General features: G+C 35.9%; 4 protein-coding genes across 4 annotated transcripts; 2 read left to right on the top strand and 2 right to left on the bottom strand.

Annotated features, from left to right (window-relative positions):
- Positions 1 to 1,129: 1,129 nt before the first annotated feature.
- On the bottom strand, positions 1,130 to 1,871 carry PSRP5 (plastid-specific 50S ribosomal protein 5). The gene is made up of 2 exons (XM_085724005.1): positions 1,758 to 1,871; positions 1,130 to 1,641 (listed from the first exon to the last, which is right to left on the bottom strand). Exons 1-2 carry the CDS (start codon positions 1,837 to 1,839, stop codon positions 1,298 to 1,300), a joined length of 426 nt encoding a protein of 141 aa, XP_085580131.1. The 5' UTR covers positions 1,840 to 1,871; the 3' UTR covers positions 1,130 to 1,297.
- A 390-nt stretch (positions 1,872 to 2,261) lies between these two features.
- On the top strand, positions 2,262 to 6,318 carry LOC146909530 (Ubiquitin carboxyl-terminal hydrolase family protein). The gene is made up of 2 exons (XM_085724003.1): positions 2,262 to 3,932; positions 4,878 to 6,318. The coding sequence occupies exon 1, from the start codon at positions 2,530 to 2,532 to the stop codon at positions 3,781 to 3,783; it is 1,254 nt and encodes a 417-aa protein (XP_085580129.1). The 5' UTR covers positions 2,262 to 2,529; the 3' UTR covers positions 3,784 to 3,932; positions 4,878 to 6,318.
- A 13-nt stretch (positions 6,319 to 6,331) lies between these two features.
- Positions 6,332 to 7,301, top strand: LOC146909531 (uncharacterized). Its single transcript, XM_085724006.1, has 3 exons — positions 6,332 to 6,554; positions 6,623 to 6,662; positions 7,058 to 7,301. The coding sequence occupies exons 1-3, from the start codon at positions 6,332 to 6,334 to the stop codon at positions 7,095 to 7,097; spliced, it is 303 nt and encodes a 100-aa protein (XP_085580132.1). The 3' UTR covers positions 7,098 to 7,301.
- A 5,314-nt stretch (positions 7,302 to 12,615) lies between these two features.
- Positions 12,616 to 19,719, bottom strand: LOC146909532 (Transducin/WD40 repeat-like superfamily protein). The gene is made up of 14 exons (XM_085724007.1): positions 19,638 to 19,719; positions 19,493 to 19,548; positions 19,227 to 19,415; positions 18,958 to 19,072; positions 17,476 to 17,575; positions 17,207 to 17,386; positions 16,912 to 16,970; positions 15,771 to 15,858; positions 15,590 to 15,665; positions 15,171 to 15,270; positions 14,314 to 14,365; positions 13,423 to 13,560; positions 13,178 to 13,265; positions 12,616 to 12,932 (listed from the first exon to the last, which is right to left on the bottom strand). The coding sequence occupies exons 1-14, from the start codon at positions 19,693 to 19,695 to the stop codon at positions 12,870 to 12,872; spliced, it is 1,362 nt and encodes a 453-aa protein (XP_085580133.1). The 5' UTR covers positions 19,696 to 19,719; the 3' UTR covers positions 12,616 to 12,869.
- Between the last annotated feature and the right edge of the window lie 713 nt (positions 19,720 to 20,432).

Raw genomic sequence — 20,432 nt, forward strand, 5'->3', positions numbered from 1 at the left:
GCATGATTCAATGCCAGAGCAATGAGAAATCTGAGAAAACTCAAGGAAGATTTGATTGATCTTACTTGATGAATTAGAAATGTACAAGGAAGAGACATTTACAGTTGAGTCCCTCTAACTATCAACATAACAAAATTGTGCCGAGTCAGCACTAACAGATTAACATCACTAATTGACTTAAGTGGATTATTTAAGATTATTAAGAGCAAATTTTATGTTCTTTTATCTTCTATACTATGCCACACAATAATTCTCTGTACACACTAATATTTTAGAATTGCCTTGTGATCAAGTGCTATCAACCAAAGGATGAAGAGTAAAATGTCAGGAGCACCATGTATGAGTTAACTCATGGATCAGTCAATAAGAAAAATGAGGTCACTGGAACTCGGTTTTCGTTTCACAGTCCAAGCAATTGCATAAAGAAAAGACGGATAGTTATTTAATTTTGAGAAAATACAACAAGACATTGAATAAGTTAATCATGATAATACTATAGCATCAGAAGACATAATTCATTGCATTCCTCAACTTTCTTCTGAACAAAATGATAGAAATTGCTATTTGCTTATCTGTTTTCATCACTTAATTTGCAAACAACACAACAAGATTCCCAAGCAACCTAAAAACTACAAAATGGGACTAATTAAAATATCAAAACACATCAATCATGGCATGGATTCCAAACAACGAACAACTAATTCAGACACTTGACACGGCACCAATAATAATTTGAGAAAATAGAATAATTGAATGTAACCATATGTATCGGACACTAGCATGTGTTGAACACCTGACATGCCTTTAATGAGAAGTGTCGGCAAGCTACATAGATTCCAAATCAAACCCCTATTTCAATACGAGAAATGCTCATTGTTATGAGCAATGCACCGACAATAACCAACGTAAAGTGTTGACCAGCTAATTCACCCAAATAGGAGTTATATTTGTTCCACTCTTTACACCTATTCATCAGTTGGTTTTCGTAGCTAAACTCGTCGTACCAAATAGCACTCAACTTTCAATATTAACCAAAATGGACTAAGTAAAAATATCCAAACACAACAATCATGTCATTGATTCCAAACCAAACCATATTTCAATATTAACCAAATATAAGGCATCCATCTACATATAAACTAAAACCCTTGATTGAAAATGAACAAAAATTGTCAAAATACATGATACATTGTAGATGGATTAGAAAATAACAAAAAACTAAATTGTTGACAATAAGAGCATAATCAGAGGTACAATAAGAAGAAATCAGGATTAAACCTGCAAACAGATATAATCATCAAACACTCTTCAATTTCTTCATCTTGGAAGGTGGCCAATTACCCTTCTTTCTCAACTTCCTCTTTTGAACAAGTCTCTTTCTCCTCAACCTTATCTTCTTATCAAGCTTCATCTTCAACCTCTGCTCTTCCCTCTCCTTCAATTTTGATTCCAAAGGAAGCTTATCTACAGAAACAGCATCACTCTCTTTCTTGCTTTCACTTTCAGACCCATCTGCAACATTGGATTCAGTAGTAGCAGATGCAATAAAAATTGCATTTTCCCTCGGTTTCACAACAAAGGGTGCCGAGATTCGAAGTCCCTTCAATGAGTTTGTGGGCAAACCAACGTGCACTCTTGAAACTGATAAACAAAAACATAGTTCGAGAGAATCAAGATAAAAGAAACAATAACAAGAATAATAAAAACATGGGAATGTATTGTGGAGAAATTAAGGAAGAAGAAGTGATGGTACTTACTTGGGGTTGTGGAGGGAATTGGGAAAATGGAGGAAGAAGAAAGAGGGGTGAGTGTGATGGAATTGAAGCAGAGAAGTGCCATTGTGTTGTGTTGTGTTGTGGTTTGTTTCAATTGAAGATTTTGTTGAGACAAATAGGAATTGTTTTATGGATAAGAAGGCACAACATACATACATGTGTGTCCGGTTACTTCTTCTGTTGTCCCACTGGAAATATAATCACTTTTAGAGTTTTATCTTCACGGTTAAATATTAGGGGTTTTGCTTTTGAATAATAAATATGGGTTAGAACATTGATATAGATTATCAACATGTTGGAAGAGTTTGGATTATCAAAAATGTTACGGAAATTTTTTATAAGGATTAAAAATGCTGATGCGAAATTCTACGAGAACTAAAATTGTTGACGAAAATTTAAAGGAATTAAAAAGTGCGATTTTATTTTGCAAGAATTAAAAAAAATATTTATAAGAACCATTTTCTTGCCTATTTTATTTTTCCTTACATGTGAAATCAATCAAATATTTTTTACATATTTTTTTAGTAGACAGAAGAAGAAATGAAAAAACAACAATCGAAAATTCCACACAGGTGAATGCATTGCGCCGGAGTTTGAAATCTCGCTCGCGAACCTTTCCCTTCTAATCAGTGCGTGCGTGTAAATCTCCACGCCCTCAGTAGTCAGTACCCACTCTTCCTCAATTTCACACGCACCCCTCTAATCGCTCTTCATTGTCATCTCTCCATCACAAACCTGCAATACCATCAATGACATGAATCCATTATCAACCTTCAGATACAGAATCTTCCAACCAACCACCACAACCTCATCATTCTCACCTTTTTTCCTCTTCAACCAAAAACGATGGAAAAAACCCACCATTTCAGCTCAAACCCGTTTAGAAGACCGAATAAGAGACACCCACTTCGACAAATTAACTACCCACTTCAAAAAACTCAACCTTGTTCTCAAAACCCACAACCTCGTATCAAATCGAAAACGTGGTTCTTTTGTCTCTCTTCAACTCATGTCACGCTGGAAAAACATCATAGGACTTAATGTCACTGTTACTTCCTTTCTTCAAAAATATCCTCATGTTTTTTATCTGTTTGTTCATCCTTTTAGGAGGAACATGTGCTGTAGAATCACAAAAAGGATGAAGGAGTTGATATTGTTGGAAGAGGTTGTTGTGAGACAACATGAGGTTGAGGTTGTTAAAAGGGTGAAGAAGTTGCTTATGATGTCGGTGAATGGTACGCTTCATTTGCATGCTTTGAGGTTGATCAGAAGAGAATTGGGTCTTCCTAGTGATTTCAGAGAATCCATTCTTGGGAGATATAGTGATGAGTTTAAGTTGGTTGATTTGGAGATTGTGGCGTTGGTTGGTTGGGACGATGAATTGGGAATGGCGCTTGTTGAGGAATGGAGGGAGAGAGAGTACAGAGAGAAATGGTTGAGTGAATTCGAGACCAAGTTTGCTTTTCCAATAAATTTTCCAACCGGGTTTAAGATTGAGAGAGGGTTTAGGGAAAATTTGAAGGGTTGGCAAAGGCTTTCTTATACGAAGCCTTATGAGAGAAAAAATGTTAAGTGTGGTGGGGTTCAGAGGTATGAGAAGAGGGCTGTTGCTGTTCTTCATGAGCTGTTGAGTTTGACTGTGGAGAAAATGGTTGAGGTTGATCAATTGGCTCATTTTCGAAGGGATTTTGATATTGAAGTTAATGTGCGCGAGTTACTCCTTAGGCATCCGGGGATATTTTACATATCTACAAAAGGAAATGCTCTAACTGTTTTTCTCAGGGAGGCTTATGAGAAAGGAGGGTTGATTGAGCCTAATCCGGTGTATGAAGTTCGTAGAAATATGTTGGAGCTTGTGTTATTAGGGCGCAGAAAAACCAAACAGTTGTTAGCTTCTTGTGATGAATCCAAGGAAGAGAGCAATGCTGTAGTCTATGAAGTGGATGGGGGAGGTAAAAGAGAAGGTGATTGGGTGATTCCATTCTTGGAGGCTAATGAGAAGAATTGATCCTCGTGATATTGTGAAGGTAGCAGAAAAAACATATTTGGAGAGTTTGCTAAATGGTGTTTTGGTTAACATAACGATTACTCAGCAGCTAGTTCTCATCTCTATAAAATGCGTTCTCAGGAAAAATAGTCAAGTGAGAATACAAGCAGGTAGTTTCATACTTTCGTTTTTCAGCTAATTCAACAATTTGCAGTTAGATTTGACTGGTTTGTTGATTGTATCTAAATATAATCCTCATGGCACAAAATAATTTACTATCATGAATATTTGTTAATGTGCATATGATATGACTCCAAATGGTACGTCATACCTTCCTGCGAACATGAATTTCCAATACAAGCTGGACTTGTCATTAGGTAAAACTAGATTCTTGTGATTGATTGAAATACAAAAGATGTTTATGAAACTGCCAATAATAAAAATCTGTATTTCAGTAGTTTCAAGGTTCTTCATTTTGAATCCTTGACTGGACTCCTACGCATATTTGAAGTGAACTAGTGGTTGCTTTGTGGTATTAAGAACTAGTGAATTATAAAAAAGAGGTGCAGTGTAGTAAAGATTTCCTATTTATTGGTTCAAGGTGTAGCCTTATGATGTTGAAAGATTAAAGAATATGTGTTTGAAATTTACAGGTTCTAGATTACCCCCTTTTTTAAAAATAAAGCTTGCTTACCTTGTTGTCTCAATTTGCTCGTAGCTATCAGAAAAAGTGTGTTCACTGTTTGCGTAATTGGATCCTCTTATTCTATATGTAAAATGCTCGTAAGTCTTAGCTGAGATAAATTTTGGCGAAGCAGGATCTGGTGGAATTGTGGTTACTGTGACTATTTTAAACAAGACCTGTCCAATTGCTTAAGCTTGGCTTGATTTTATTGGAATTTGACGTCTTGTTGAGCCTAGTGGTTCAGAATCTGGTTTTCAGATTAAGGCTCTGTAAAAAACCTGTGCTCAACCCAAAATAGATAAATATGATTTGTTAGTACCAATTCATTAGTTGTTTACTTCATCCTCTAGCATAAAAAGATATTGTTTGCCGTAACTATTGACTCTTATTTGATGTATAAAACACTTAAATTGTGAATGGGATTTTGTAGATATTGAAGGCCTTGGAGCATGCAAATAATTGTGAATGATACTTTGTAGATATCAAAGCCAAAGTACATAGATGTTGACACATGCATTTTTTTCGTTGCCTGGTTTGATGCACTTGGCGTATGCTTAGATGAAGAGGATGTTGTGTTGATGCTTTACTCAGTGTTGCAAGGAACTTCTGCTTTTCTAGAGCGTGTCTTGGTGCTGACTTATACGGAGGCATTGTTCATGCCCATTCTGGAACCTCTATCCAAAGTTATCAATGAGTGAAGGAGACAGTATGTTGTTGGAGTTGGAAAATCTGCTGATCTAGCTAAGGTTACTTACTGAATTTGCCAACACAACCTTAAAATCGTGATAGGCTGATAGCTGTTGGTGGGGCATTTTAGGCAGGAGTTGTTAAGCAATTGCAGACACATTCATGTAGTCTTCCGATGGCTGTATTAGAGAAGGGTTGTGTGAGAGATCCTTCTGTAGTGACTGGTGACAAATGAAGTCCTGATACTTTGCATTCAGAATGCTTATACTGCAGTGCTGATAGGGGGCAGTTTGAAAAAGAAAATGAAAATGGCATTAGTATTGTATCTACTCTTCAGTTCGAGATCTCTCAAATGAAGAACATTACATGGTGTTGTTGTGCTGCTGGGAATTGTAAAAGATACAGAATATGATACTTTTAGCGCTTCAAATCTGCATTAGCTCGAGTTGTGATCGATGATGCATTAGTTCCTCTCATGTAGAAAAAGTAACGGCAACCTGCCACCCAAATGAAGTAGATTTGAAATTGTGAGGAGGGTTCAACAGCAACCAAGTCTTATCCCACTAAGTGGGGAATTGTGAGAAGGGTTCAGATGGCTCGTCTAATTCACAACAATGGGATCTTAGGGGCCAAAGCTTGATTTTCAACTACTACTGCACAGAGAGAGTTCTTGGGAGTTTTGGTGGTTGGACACAAGAGGTTTTTAACCGTTTGGGGTTTGTATTGCAATGGTGTTCTGACTTGGTCCTTGTTGCTTCCCTACTGTTTGTTGTAGCAGCAGTTGCTTTGATGAAATTGACCATACAAATTTTCTTGGGGGAATGTCAAGGCTACTCCAATATCTATTCTAGGAATGATAAAATGTACTCAAGTCAGTTTCCTTATCTCAGCCTTAGGAACAGGGCTGTTTTCTAGCGGCAGGTAGTGTTAGGATACTGGATTTGCGCCTTAACTCAACAGATGGGCTGAGGTTTCCAGTTAGTTAGAATAGGAAACATGGTTAAAGGCAGAGGGAAGGGCAATCAGTATGGGATTATTGCATATTTTCTGTTAGAACCTTAGAGGTTGGGCAGAGAGAGAACAATCTCTATCTGAGGAGCATTAACTCAGGGATTATAGGGGAATTTGCTTATGTAATACAGTTACTCTTTTCAGTAAATAATAGTATTTCCATTTCACTGAAATTTGGGTTCGATCATGAACCGAGTGTTTTATGAAAATGTGAAGTTCCTCAACACTTTCATACTTGTTTTTTCTCTTCATGTATTGTGGACTGAGTTATTAATGTTCAAGGTGTTATATGAGATGAATGGTGGTTTTCTAATGACTAGTTGTGGTTTCGTTGCTAGAACTCTATGTTGGAGGATTATTGAGCTTTCGTTTCACTCTAGTCTTTATTGTTTTCAGCATTGTGAAGAAGGTAGAGCCTATGAACACTCTAACATCATATGTTTGCTGGGTTTTTGAGTTTAATTGGATTGTTGTCAGGTGGCCAAGCGCTTCTGGAAGATCCCCCTCGTCTCTACTGGTAAGAACCTCAGTTTGGATATATGTGTTTTCCTTTTCTTTTTCCTGTCTTTGGGGGACAGTTGGGCAGATGATAAACGTTATCATCAATGCCGAGAAAGAGTAGTCAAAGTAGTATAGATTTATTATATTGAGTAACCTTCTTTGTCTTAATGTAAGACAAAAGTTTAATGAAGAGAATTTTAACTGCTTCAGAGTTCCTTCTCTGAGCAATGTAAACAGAGAGTAGATTATACTTAAAAAGTTAAAAAGGGATTATTACAGAATGGTCTGCCTTTGTTTTGTTCTTATATATCTAATATATTCAAGGAGAATGAAAGTGAAGAGAAAATTTAATGACTAAAAGGTCCACCCCTAATTAGCCGTTGTTGATGTGTTATTTTTGGTATATTTCAGGTTCGACCCTTTCCTGGACAATGCCACGATGGAAGCTTAATAGCACCGTGCTGTCCTTTTTTTGATTCATTAGGAAGGATAGATTAGTAGCTAGAATACTTAGTTTTTGTTCTGTCCCTAATTTCTTTCAATTGTTCTGCCGAAATTCAGGTGGAGTTGTTCAAGTTCTTTTTTTCTTCAAGAGATTGTAATCATTTCTCAATTCTCACAAGTAGGCTAGATAATTTACATCTGACTTGCTGTCCTTAGTTTTTGTTCTTATAGGTTATAAGACAGTTACGCTATCAAATGTGATCAAGTGTGGTATTCATCCAAAAAAAAAAGTGGTAGTTATATCAAAATGAAATCTTATTAACCTCTTTAGAAATGTATGCATATTCTCAGTCCGAAATATAATTCGATTATAAATATCATACTTAAATAAATACATTGGTTGAGTTTTGTTATGACAATATCATTTGGTTTTAGTCTTATGAGATGGCTTAAAGATCAGTTAATCCTTACAATGAGGGTACATGGAAGATTATTTTGGATGATAGTTAATTCATTATACAGAGGTTCCGATAATCCGATTGGATGTATGTTGGGTTTGCCAATATGTTTAATTCATTATATGCTGTTGCTATATCTTTGCAGTTTTGAGCAATCAATCTGTCAAAGTTCCTGAAAAAGCTTTAATGTAACACGGGCAAGGATCGATGTTGCGGAAGAGCAAAACCTTTGAATCGGCTTAGGCTGTGGTTGGGTGAGAATTGGGATGAGTGTAACTAACTATATTATGACAGGAACGTGGTGTTGAGTCAACTTAGTCTTTGCAAAGTAGTTTAGCACAAATTGCACAAATGAAATTGTTAGGAGGATGAAAGAAAAGGTGTCATTCAAATATGTTATTGCACAAGTTTTTTGTTTTTTTCTTGATCATCTTTTTAAGATAACCTTGTTACCAATGTGCAGGGTGAATGAATATGCATGATTTGGTCACTTGTAATTGAAATAGATTTAGAATAATTTAACGAGTTTTCATCCTTTGGTTACAAAGGTTTGTCATAGTATTGATTGGCATACATAGTACGATGTAAAAATTGGTGATTCTGAAATGACATATTATAATAAGTAATTTTTTTTTTTTGTCCAAATATAATAAGTAATTTCTTAATAGCCTTTTTTTTAGTATTACTTTTCCCACCCTATTGCCTTCTCACGCGCCCCGTAATTTTGACCAAAATACCCTTTATCCGACTATATAATCCGACAACATTCGAATCATATAATCCGAAAGGATTAGGAAATCACCTGCTTCATGGGACTTGCGAAACTTGGGTTTGGTCGGGGTAAAATACAATCCGGAAAACAAAATCCGGACACAATGGTTGTATTCCGAGTAGAAAATCCGCACGCCCCGTATTTAAACCGAGCGGGAAAAATAGTCGCTTTTTTCCGAATACGTAATCCGGACAGCTAGGTTATATATAGTTCTCCCGTAACCTAGTTGAAGCAAACCACCTTTATCACAAACACTCCCAACACCTCTAAAAAACACTCCATTTAGGGCGAAATTATGGTTTGGAGCAGCAATGCGGCTATCAAGGGGGTTTGAGTACAAACTGAAATCCGTTCATGTCATGCTAGAGTTGCAACATACCGCAATACATGCTTCGTTTCGTACGAGCATTATCATGCTTGAACATCGGTTCAAAGACAAGGTTTTGTGGTCTAGGTTGATCCGAACATTTCAAGGGAAGTTTTGCATCATCTCGTAGTAGAGTACAATAAAGCACTTGAAATTGGTACGGATAAATCAAGATGTGGTTGTTTGAGTTTGATCACTTACGGATTACCGTGTGCGTGTATGATAGCTTTGAAGATCAAGAACGGCACCGCCATCCGTTTGGAAGAAATTCACACCCACCGGAAGAGGTTGAGGTTCGAGTACGAGGTTGACCCGAAGCTTCAAAAAGAAAACATCTCTCTATTGCTAGAATGGGATATTCTCTAGGTATTTTTTATGTTACGCCGGGATTGTTGTTTCGTATTCTCAGTATTGGTGTAATCCGGATTATATAATCCGGACATAATTGATGGGTTCGGATTATATAATCCGGAGTGGTAGCATTCACGCCTAAGGCTCATGCAAAGGGTGTATCGGGAAGTTCCGGATTTTATAATCCGGATTACCTTATGTATTTTGGAATATAAAATCCGGATCGTATCAGTAGTGGTAACGAGAATGCATGTTTCGATCGTTTTCCATCAACAACCAAAATGACAGTTTTTTACACATTGTAGGCCCGGTTCAAGGACGCCGATTACAACATGAAGTGCATTTGAAAGAACAATTCCGACAATTTGTTTTACCGGAAACCACCTCTATGCGTCCACCGCCAAATAAGGTCACCACCAAAGGAGCTCCAAAGAAATATAAGCAAAGCATTCGATCGACAAGGCGGTCCCTTCCTCGGGAGATTGTTGACTCCCGTGAGCAAGAAACACAGGGGTTCACAGACACGGTCAACGGGGACGAGTAGAAAGAGTGCACGGAAAAGCAACATGTCTCTTACTCTTCCTAAGCCAATTCCAAAAAATCCGCAATTAAAGCCAACACCCGTTGAAGTTCACATACCACACAAAGACCAAATCCCAATTTGGATGCATGGCTTTATTGAAAAGGTTACGGATGTACCCGGTGATGGCCATTGTGGGTTCCGAGCAGTTGCGGTCATACGTAACTTGACTGTTGATGATCACACATTAGTCCGGTACAACCTTTACAAAGATCTTATCGGTGTAGAAAATGGCCGTTATCGAAGGATGATTAATGATGATAGGCGGTATAAAGAGGTCTTAGACGCTCTATCCTACGCCGGTATTGGCAATGCACCACCGGATAAATGGATGACAATGCCGGATATGGGTTTCCTCATTGCACGTAAATTCAACCAAATGGTTGTTGTGTTGTCCATTGGGAAATCGAAACCTTTTTCCCTTTATGTGGTCCACCGCCGCCGTCAAGTATCGATCCGTTGATATGTCCGGCATATGTGAATGACAACCATTTTATGGCATTGAAATTGAAGGATGGTTGTCCGATTCCTCCCACTTATGCTCTATGGAGACGATACCATCGAGAGGATGCGGTACACATGGCCGATAGATATGTCGGCCGAATGGCATATTATAATAAGCTAAGTCGGGCGACGGGTGTAGCGGTGATAGAAGATGATGAAGAATTGTACATTATTGAAAATCTTGATCCCGATGAGAGGGTTGGTGCTGGTCCCGGTTCGAGTGTGAAGGTTGAGGTGGATGATAGTCTCATTGATCTTTCGGCGCCATAGATTAGATATATATCATTAGTTTGTTGTTGCGGATGACCGAAAAATGATTAACTTGCAAACAAGAAATGAAGTAAAACCCGAGGCGTGACTATGTCAATGGACTAAGGAATTATCCGCAAGATTGCGCAATTCCCCGTAATACAACAGGTTCTTCCCGGCGATAATCGTACCGAGGCTATCAAGACACGAGAAAATTTATAAACATAGTAACTTAGGCACTTAGAATTTTCTATAGAAAAAGAAGGAGAAAAAGAAGAACGGTATATGTTTTCTTGGTGTAATTCGTGAAAAGTTTATGATATTATAAAGAAAATGATATCCCAAGAAGGTAACCGCCTCTTCCTTCTTAAATTAAAAGGCAATATTTTATATTAATTACTGATGCTAATAACTAATAAAATCATGCTTACGTTATGCTATTTTTAAGGAAAACAGAATCACAAAATATAGGAATATAACAAGTCAAAATCATTTAGCCACATTTAAAACACATTGAACATAATTAAAATCTAGCTAATTAAAATCTAGCTCATAAATTACTTTTGAAACTTCTTCAAAAAAAAAATACTTTTGAAATATTCAAAATATACAACATAGTTTAGTTTTTTTTTTTTTATAAAACAACATCGTTTAGTTGAAATGTACTCCCTCCGTTTCAAAATGAGTGTCGTTTTAGGTGTTTACACACATATTAAGAAATGCAATGATTAAGAGAAAGAGAATGGTTATTTTACCAAATTATCCTTATTAACTATTCGTTAGTTTTAAAAGTAATACTTTGGAAGTAGTGTGCAGAGTATTAATTAGAGGGTACAATTGAAAAGAAAAAGTTATTATTGCATTGGAAACTTAAAGCGACACTCATTTTGAAACAAATTTTTTTGGCTAAAGCAACACTCATTTTGAAACGGAGGGAGTATATCATTAGGTGAAATGTGTAATGATATAAATTCATTTTGGTATAAATATATATATATATATATATATATATATATATATATATATATATATATATAAAATCATTTTTTGATATAATATTTAAGTTAATTGTCTTTTATACAAACATATATAATGATTTATTGAAGAAAAAATGATAAAAACCACAATGACATGCAAATCTGTTTCATTTCCGTGCACCGATGCAATCCGGAATATATAGTTCGGATGTGTCCGGATTATACAATCCGGAATGTCCCGAGGGTAATTTTTAAAAAAATAGGGCGCGATAGAAAAGGCATAGGGTGGGAAAAGTAATACTCTTTTTTTCTTTTTCCGAGTATATGTATTAAAACAACAGAGTATCTATTGACTTTGCCAAATAACCAATCTTTATTGAAGTATCACCATTTACCGGATCTTCCCTCCCAACCATGTTTTTTTCAGCAACAATGCTCAAACCTAAAATCTTTCTTAAGTGATACAAATCTAATTTCACTCCAAACAACTCAATGTTATACCTTTGGTGTAACTACAACATGTTTGGTACAGCGTTTGATTACCTCCAAATGATTAACTCTCGAGTAGTTTGGATTACACACATAAATAATGCTATATATAGTACGTGTATTTTATAAAGAAACATAACATATCACGATGAGATATAAAGAAACATAACATATCACGATGAGATACAATTATTAAGAGTGTATAATAATAATAATAATAATAATTATAAAAAAGTAATAATTAAACTCCCCTAAAAATGAAACTCTTATCACTATCAAAAAAAAAAAAAATGAAACTCGTATTAATTGTATATATAAAAAAGAACAATAATATTTCAAAAACAAATATTTGGAAAATACCATGTTTCTATAAAAATTGTAGAATAATAATAACAATAGGACATTTGATTCTTATAATTACATTTACTTAAAATCAATTTTATATCTTTTTGATAGAATCATATTTAAACAAAGAGTTATGCTAACAAGTGCAGGTACTTGTTAAGGAAACCAAATATAGTATGTTTACATTGAATTCAACAATATTTTGACTTTTAAAAAGTTAAATTCATCACTTTTCAAAATTTTCTAATACAATATTTCTATTTTTATCCTCTTAACCAATGCTCCAAGGACACTCTTTAGTATTTCTCTTAAACAAATAATGGTGCTTAAAATACTTTTTTTAGGGGTGTTTAAAATGCTTATCAAGTAAATAAAATAAGTTTGTCAAAAAAAGTAAATAAAATAAGAAAAATAATAATAAAAACTACTGTGATTTCCAATCAAATAATGAAGAGGGCGTTTAATTTTTTTTAATCACGCATGACCTTTTTTTAACCTGCTTACTTGTCCTGGTTTCCAAACAAATACATCAATAGCCTTTTTTACAAGGCCAAAATTTAAATACACATGATAAATCAATTTTACCCCAAAAATAATTTCAAAACATGCAACTTAAGATGCTAACATCATCAAAGTTAGCTCGCACTAAATTGTGCCCAGCCAGCAAAATTTCGCAGATATTCTCCTTTACGGAAGCATATGAGAACGGAATAAGAGTGGGTAAGTGCAACAAAATCCACTGCTCCAACACTGTAGAATAAAAAGAACGTATATATGAAAAGCTTCAAAATGTTTATAATAAGAACAGATAACAAGATGGAGCACCTAAGTTATGTTAGTCGAAACCAGGATTATCAGTGAGAATTCTTACTAGACCGGTAAATTTTTCTACGTAAAATAAGTATGCTATCACAAGCATACTCATGTGAAACTTGTTAAGGGAAAAAAATCAGAAATAAAGAAAGCAGAACAAGTGAAACTCATGTGGGACTTACAACAGAGAGTAATGGTCCTTGCTTAAACTTCCCGTGAAATGAAAATGAGATTGGCTTTGGACTGTCTCCAGGCCCTCTTATAAATCCACTAAAACATTGAAAAATAAACCAATGCAAATGACTAGCATGTTCAACATAATTCGCAAAGCAAAGAATATTTAAGACAAATAACTTTGAAATTTAAATAATTGAAAAAGAAATGATAGAAACACCAGTGATTGGACCATTTTTAACCAAGAACTCACATTAATGAAGTAGATATCAGAGGAGTCCTTCTTGTATCATAGACAGCGATCAGACCACCATATACCTCATCTCCACCTTTAAAAGACACAGCCAATCGCTCTCCTGAACTATCCCATGCTATTTTTTCAATTCCCTGACTGAATAAAATGATATTAGATAACAAATAACCCAGTAGTTTCGAACAGAAACATGATAACCTTATGATTCGGGAAAAGGAAGATAAATAACTTAGGCACCTAACACAAAAGACACCTTAATTTGCGGAAACAAAATTTTAACCACATCTAGGTGACTACAGAGCATGTGTTAAGTACTATGACCGATTTTTTTCAATTAATTTAGAATGTTGTTATCACATTTAAACTTGTCATATCCTGTTTCTGATATTTAGAGAAGATATGGTAATATTTTTTAAAATTAAATAGTTGCCACTACATTTGAACTTCTCGTGTCCTGTTTCTGAAATTTAGAGAAGGAAATGATGAAAAAATTGCCATCTTCAGACTTGGCCATGTTTTGCAAAGTAAAAATAAAAAAACTGATTAGCATCCAGCCAAACACATTATCATTCCTGTTTTTAGTAAACATGAGCACATAAAAACATCCCAAAAACAGTTCCATTTTTCATGATCAATATCTTACAAATTAAAAGCCAAATATATCAGCAACCCGATTTAATCCAAGTAAAAAATATATTATGATAGAACAGGAGAAAGGGCTACAAATCAAAATAGCTGATGATGCTAATTGCAATAATCAGTTATCAGTCTTTCATTCCAGCCCTACGAATTGGTTAATACGGAATTTGTAAAACGATAAGACCTTAGCACCAACTCACAGACATTAAAATAAATGAATGAACCCAAGAACATAAACTCATTCATCTCTACCTGCCTGTCAATGATAATATCTCTGGCAAGTCAACAGGTAACAGATGTGCATCTGGAAAAACCAACAATGAGTAATTATAAATGTATCACATACATATATTAAAGAAATTAGACGAGACAAGCATGAATTGAGGCTAGAACATGGACTACAAACACACAAGAATAACTACCATCGATAAATCATTGTGCTTCAGTTCAGCTAGCAGGACATAAGTATATGCAATAATACAACTCCTGAATTGGGCCCTTTTAAAAGGTAGACGATGAGCCATTTAAAAAATTCCTGCTCACAAGAAGGGTAGCACTCAACGGTTCAATTTTTACCATGTTTTCAATCCTAATACTAGACATCAACAGCCATACAAATTTTCTTATAAATCCACATCTAATATCAACCATCTACTTATTCAATTCAATTAACAAATGGTTGCTATTGAGAAATATGCATGTGACTGGGAAAGGCCTCTTTAGTTAAGAGATTAAGTTGTAACTGTAGTTCACTCAAAGTAGAGGGCATGTGTTTCTTCAAAGACATTTTTTTGTATGGTTGTCAGTGTTTTATATGACAGTCATTCACTTTATTAGGGAAATATATTTCACCTTGTTCCATCTGTTTTCCCTTTCCATTCAAATTACAAAATTTTCACCATCCGACATGATCACTGTTGTCAGCCTTTTCAGAGTCATTGTTTACAGTAAAGTGTATTCAGGACTGATCCCACTTCCTTTCATTTCCCTTTACCATCTCATCCCATACATTTGAATATCATATGTTCCGTTTATCAAGTTTTCGTATAGCAAGATACTGAAACAGAAAACAAATCAACACAAAATCCTTGAAAGAAAAGGTACAATACCTAATGAGGGAGGTTTCGATGCAAAGTGAACAGATCCCAAAGTTGATGATTTGGAAAATGCAAGCAGTATCATACGCCCATCTGGATCCCATGTTGCACACTAAGCACACAGCATTGAAAGTAGAAATAACATAAGACACAACCACCAGACAAGAAAAAATTATAAATCTTTGCCAATTGCTTCAGACTATGACAGTGTTATTCTACTCAAATGTAAAGCTCCTGTCATTGTATCTTCTTAAACACTCGAATAATATAATTTAATTAAATCCTAATCTCATCTTGAAATGAGTCTTGTTTTTAGTTATCCCCCTTAAAAAGCAAATCCCAAACACACATGCAAAGTTTAAGAACAAATGTTGTCTCAAAGTAAGTAAGTAAACATAGAGCACCAAAAAAAGCATGTAGACCTCACGTACCTTGACAAAACCACTAGACGATGACCATTGTTCTGATGTCCACGTGTTTGTCTCCCAAAGATAAAATGTTCCGTCACTGTAAGAGAGCGTAATAATAAGGTTATGTTTTATGAATCATAAACAGTTCAGGTTCAATAAAAACTTAATATTTCCATAAGCCAAATTTAGCATGTTGCATTACAATTTTGAAGCAAAGAAATAATCTCCAGTGGGTGACCACTTAAGCATTGCTATGCCTCCTAATCCTCGTCGAATGGGTGTCCCCAGACCTAATGATAACAAGGAAAAAAAAATCAGAAAGCAGAGACAAACATCAGTACTCGAGAGCTTTCTATTGAAATGAGATGACAATCGAAATATAGACACAGCCCTCAGCCTCCCTCATTTAGACTCTCGAAATTAAAGCTGCATAACCAGGGCAACAGAAGTGAGATCACTTGTTTTCTTTTTAGTACAAAAAAGTTTAAACGAAAGGAAGGTTGCCCCTATAGGAGATACGGCATGCCCTATGTCTCGACAAAGGCTTACATTGATACTTAAATTTACATAGGACCTATCAATTAACAATTACTGGAAATAATCAAATTGAAGACCATTGAGCGGATGCAATGCAATCTTACCTATTAAGCCAGCCTTCATTGGTATTATCAATTTGTCAATTTATTAAATTACAAGATCAAATCTATAACTTTTTTTGCATAACACTCAAGTTTTCAAAATAATATATTCCAATCCAGTCGTAAACATTTCAAAAGCACTAATACGGAACGTGTAAAGACTAGTAATCCTGTTCTTATAACTAACTAATACAATAAGTTTGTATATAAACAATGTCCTCACTTTCTCTTGACGGTGTAAATTCACTGTGTGACTATTATGCAAAACACCTAAGAAACATTAAACATTTTTGCTTTACTACTTAACTGGAATCTCTAAAAAAATTAAAATAAACCGTTTGGGTCCAAATGAAAGTGACTGGTACATATGACGTCACTAGAGCAATTTAATAAAAAATAAGTAACGAAAGATTTATTTCTCCAAAATCATAGCAAAAGTCGGATTTTTCTATGATCCGTCGGATCATATCTGCAATATACTAATGAACTGTTTAAATCATCAGTTTAGATTGCAAACATATACAGCTAAGGGTACATTCAGTACCTTTTTAAATTTAGTATGAACAATTCAGGTAGAAAACGAAAAAAGACAAATTCAGAATCAGTTAAGCTTACTCAACATATTAGTGTCATTAGTAGGCAGAAAATGGTTATTAAAAGTAAAATTCAATTCAACTACTTAACAAAGCAAGGACTATGCCGTACCTTGAGCAACATCCCACACAGTGAATGAAGACCTTTCATATGAAGCAGAAGCTAGGAATGTGAAAATAGGTTAAGAAAAAATGGCTAAGTACAAATAATTTGTAATAAAAAAACTGTGCATCAAACTCACAAGTTTGACCCGTACTTAATGGTAATACTTTCTGTATGCTTACTGTGGAGAAAAATGTACTGTCATACACAAACATCTCTAGCAAAAAGAAAGAATATGCAGGTGGTATCCATATATGGGAAACGAGTGGCAAAACAAAAAATAATTTGACATTTATAAGGATATCTTCCATCAGGACTCCATGTAAGGGCGCTAACATGTTCATCATTTTGACTACGAAGAAAATCGACTAGGAGATACCGAATTCCAGAGCCTCTAGATAAACTTCCTACAAAGGAAATAGTGCCAGATCTAGCAGATGCGGCATTTCCAGGATATGAAGCAGACCACAAGCAAATTCCACTCCTGCATCAGTAAACCCAAGTCCAGTTAACAAAAAATACAATGACCCAACAATTGACACTGTACAACCGAGCACAAAGACAGAAACTCACTTGCAACCCACAGCAAGCATCCTCCCACCATTAGGCCTCCACTCTAGCACTTTAACATCTCTCTGAGACTCGTTGGTTAAAATAATCGAATCCTTCCCATCTATTCAAAGTGTGAAACTATAAGTGCTAAAATCAAAGCAAACACTATCCATAACTAACAATGACATTAACTAAAGAGCATTGTTATTTTGGCACGGACAAAATCCGCACCGAACATGCACAAAGAGATTAAAAAAACAATCACAGACTGATAAACATATATGGTAAGGATGGTTTTGAAACATTTACAGCAATTGACATAAAGCACGCATGCTTTTGTTGGATCCAATGTTGTAAATCGCCAATGATAGAAAATTGTAGTTTGTTCAGTTTCTGCTATGCTATAGTGCCCGCTATAGCCGCTAGTTGGCAACACCTTGCACTAAATAGCATGACGAAGAACAATAATGATGTGTTCAAATTGTGCTACACACTAACAATATAGCACCACTATAACTGCTCTTTAAAAATCCTCGTAGCTCGGTTGGTATGGACAATGCATAATATATGCAAGGTCCGGGGTTCGAACCAACTCCGGCCATCAAAACTCGGATGATGTAGTCTTGCTTGGTGAGTCGAGGGAGGAATTGAACGGGAGGCTAGAGACCCGGAGGCAAGCCTTAGAAGCATATGGTTTCCGCTTGAGTAGAAGCAAGACGGAGTATATGGAATGTAATTTCAGCGGAAGGAGAAGTAGGTCTACCTTGGAGGTGAAAGTTGGAGATCATATCATACCCTAAGTTACACGGTTTAAATATCTTGGGTCCATACGGTGAAATAGAAGCAGATGTAAGCCATCATATTCAAGCCGGGTGGTTGAAATGGAGAAGAGCCTCGTGGGTTTTGTGCGATAAGAGAGTACCACTTAAGTTGAAAGGAAAGTTCTATCGGACGGCGGTCGAACGGCGATGTTGTATGGTACGAAGTGTTGGGCGGTTAAGAGTCAACGTAAGAATCAAGTAAGTGTAGCGAGAGATGAGGATGTTGCGCCGGATGAGTGGTAAGACTAGACATGATAGGATTAGGAATGACACCATTAGGGAGAGAGTGGGGGTAGCACCTATAGTAGAAAAGTTGGTAGAAAATAGGCTTAGATGGTTTGGGCATGTAGAGAGAAGACCCGTAGATGTCGTGGTAAGAAGAGTAGATCAAATAAAGGAGAGTCAAGTTAAAAGAGGTAGAGGAAGACCTAGGAAAACTATTAGAGAAACCATTAGAAAAGATTTAGAGGTCAATGAGTTGGATCCAAATTTGGTTTATGATAGTACACTATGGCGTCATTTGATCCATGTAGCCGACTCCACTTAGTGGGATAAGGCTTGGTTGTTCTTGCTGTGGTTTTATGCAAAAGCAATTCATAAACTTTTGCATTTTCCTTAACTAAATCAATAAGCTAATAATATATATCACTATCATTAATCACCATCATAACAAGTTAAGTACCTGGATCTTCATAGTCGTGAACTAAAACCTGGTCGGGACCAGATATAAAAGCAATAATATCCTTATTAAGGTGCCAACTAACTCCCTGAAGATTAACCTCAGGCAACAAACGAACCTACACAGAATCACAAACAACAAAAACTAAATTAATAAATTACAACTTGCAAGCAACCTATGTAGTACCGACACTGCTTCATAGCAAGCAACATAAGGATTAAAATAAAAGCACAATGCAAGCAATAAGATCTCAATTAATTAATTAATCATACATCGTTAGGGTAAAGGAGGCGTCTGAGAAAATCCCTTACAACACCTTGCAAGATTGCAACAGGATCTTTTCTCGGAACGCGTTCAGAGGCGGTAGCGGTTGTTGTTTCAGTTGTTTTCTGTTCGGAAACGTCGTCGTCTACTAGAGGCGGTGGTGGAGGCTGAAATGGAACGGGGCTGAACACCAATCCCTAATTAACGAATAAAATTAATTAATAAATAAAATAAAAATAGGATTGAATTGAATTGAAATAAAGTGGTTGATTACGAGAAGCTTTCCGTAGGTTTGGTTGGCTCGATCGTCGGAGAGAGCGTCGACGGTGACTGCAAACAAATTCAGAGTTAGAGAAGCGAATGGAGAGAGAGAGAGAGAGAGAGAGAGAGAGAGAGAGAGGGAGAGATTATAGACTTACTTAGTTCGCGATTGAGTTCGCAGAGAGTGAGTGAACCAGGAGGAGGGAAAGAAGCCATGTCTGTTTGAGTTTTTACAAATTCAGATTTCAGAGTAGGGTTTTAGCTTAGTTTAACAGAAAATTGATTCATCACTAATCACCGATTGGCAATAATAATATTTTTCCCGCTTTTTCTTTCTCATTTAGTACTGTCATTATTCTTTTTTCTTTCAAAAATATTTATATTTATGTGCTCTTTTAAATTATTTATTGAGATTAACTTATATACTAGTCCAATACCAAAATTGTTATGCTGAAATCTCGGTCTCTCTCTAATTTGTTATGAGTGAATTTTCATAGTTATTTATCATTTTGTTTATCTAAAAAACTTATATGCATACTAATGGGGTCAAAATTTATTTAGTGTGAACCGTCATAATATTCCTAAAGGCTTAGAAGCCCTCCGTAAAGGCTCTAAGACCTCCATAAGGGCTCGCGCGCCCTCCGTAAGGGCTCCCGAGACCTTGGCGCGCTCGCCTTGAGGCACCGCCCTTCTAAGCTTCTAGAAACCTCTAGAAACCGCCTAAAATACACAAATATCCATGTTGCTTGGGAACCAAGCACCCAAAACCCAAGCCCACAACCGGGCTATAAATACTACTCTTGGAGCATTCTCAAGCATCTAATCATCAGTCTAAACCCCTAGAATCCTAGTATCCTTACCGTACTTTTTGCAAGTACGCTTGGCGCCGTCTGTGGGAAACGGTAAAACTAACCTAAACCACACTCACAAACCTAAAAACCTTCCCGGCGATC

Source organism: Medicago sativa, chromosome 7 (assembly GCF_051527215.1).
Source record: "Medicago sativa cultivar Bolivia chromosome 7, Bolivia_mono, whole genome shotgun sequence".
NCBI classification, from domain to species: Eukaryota; Viridiplantae; Streptophyta; class Magnoliopsida; order Fabales; family Fabaceae; genus Medicago; species Medicago sativa.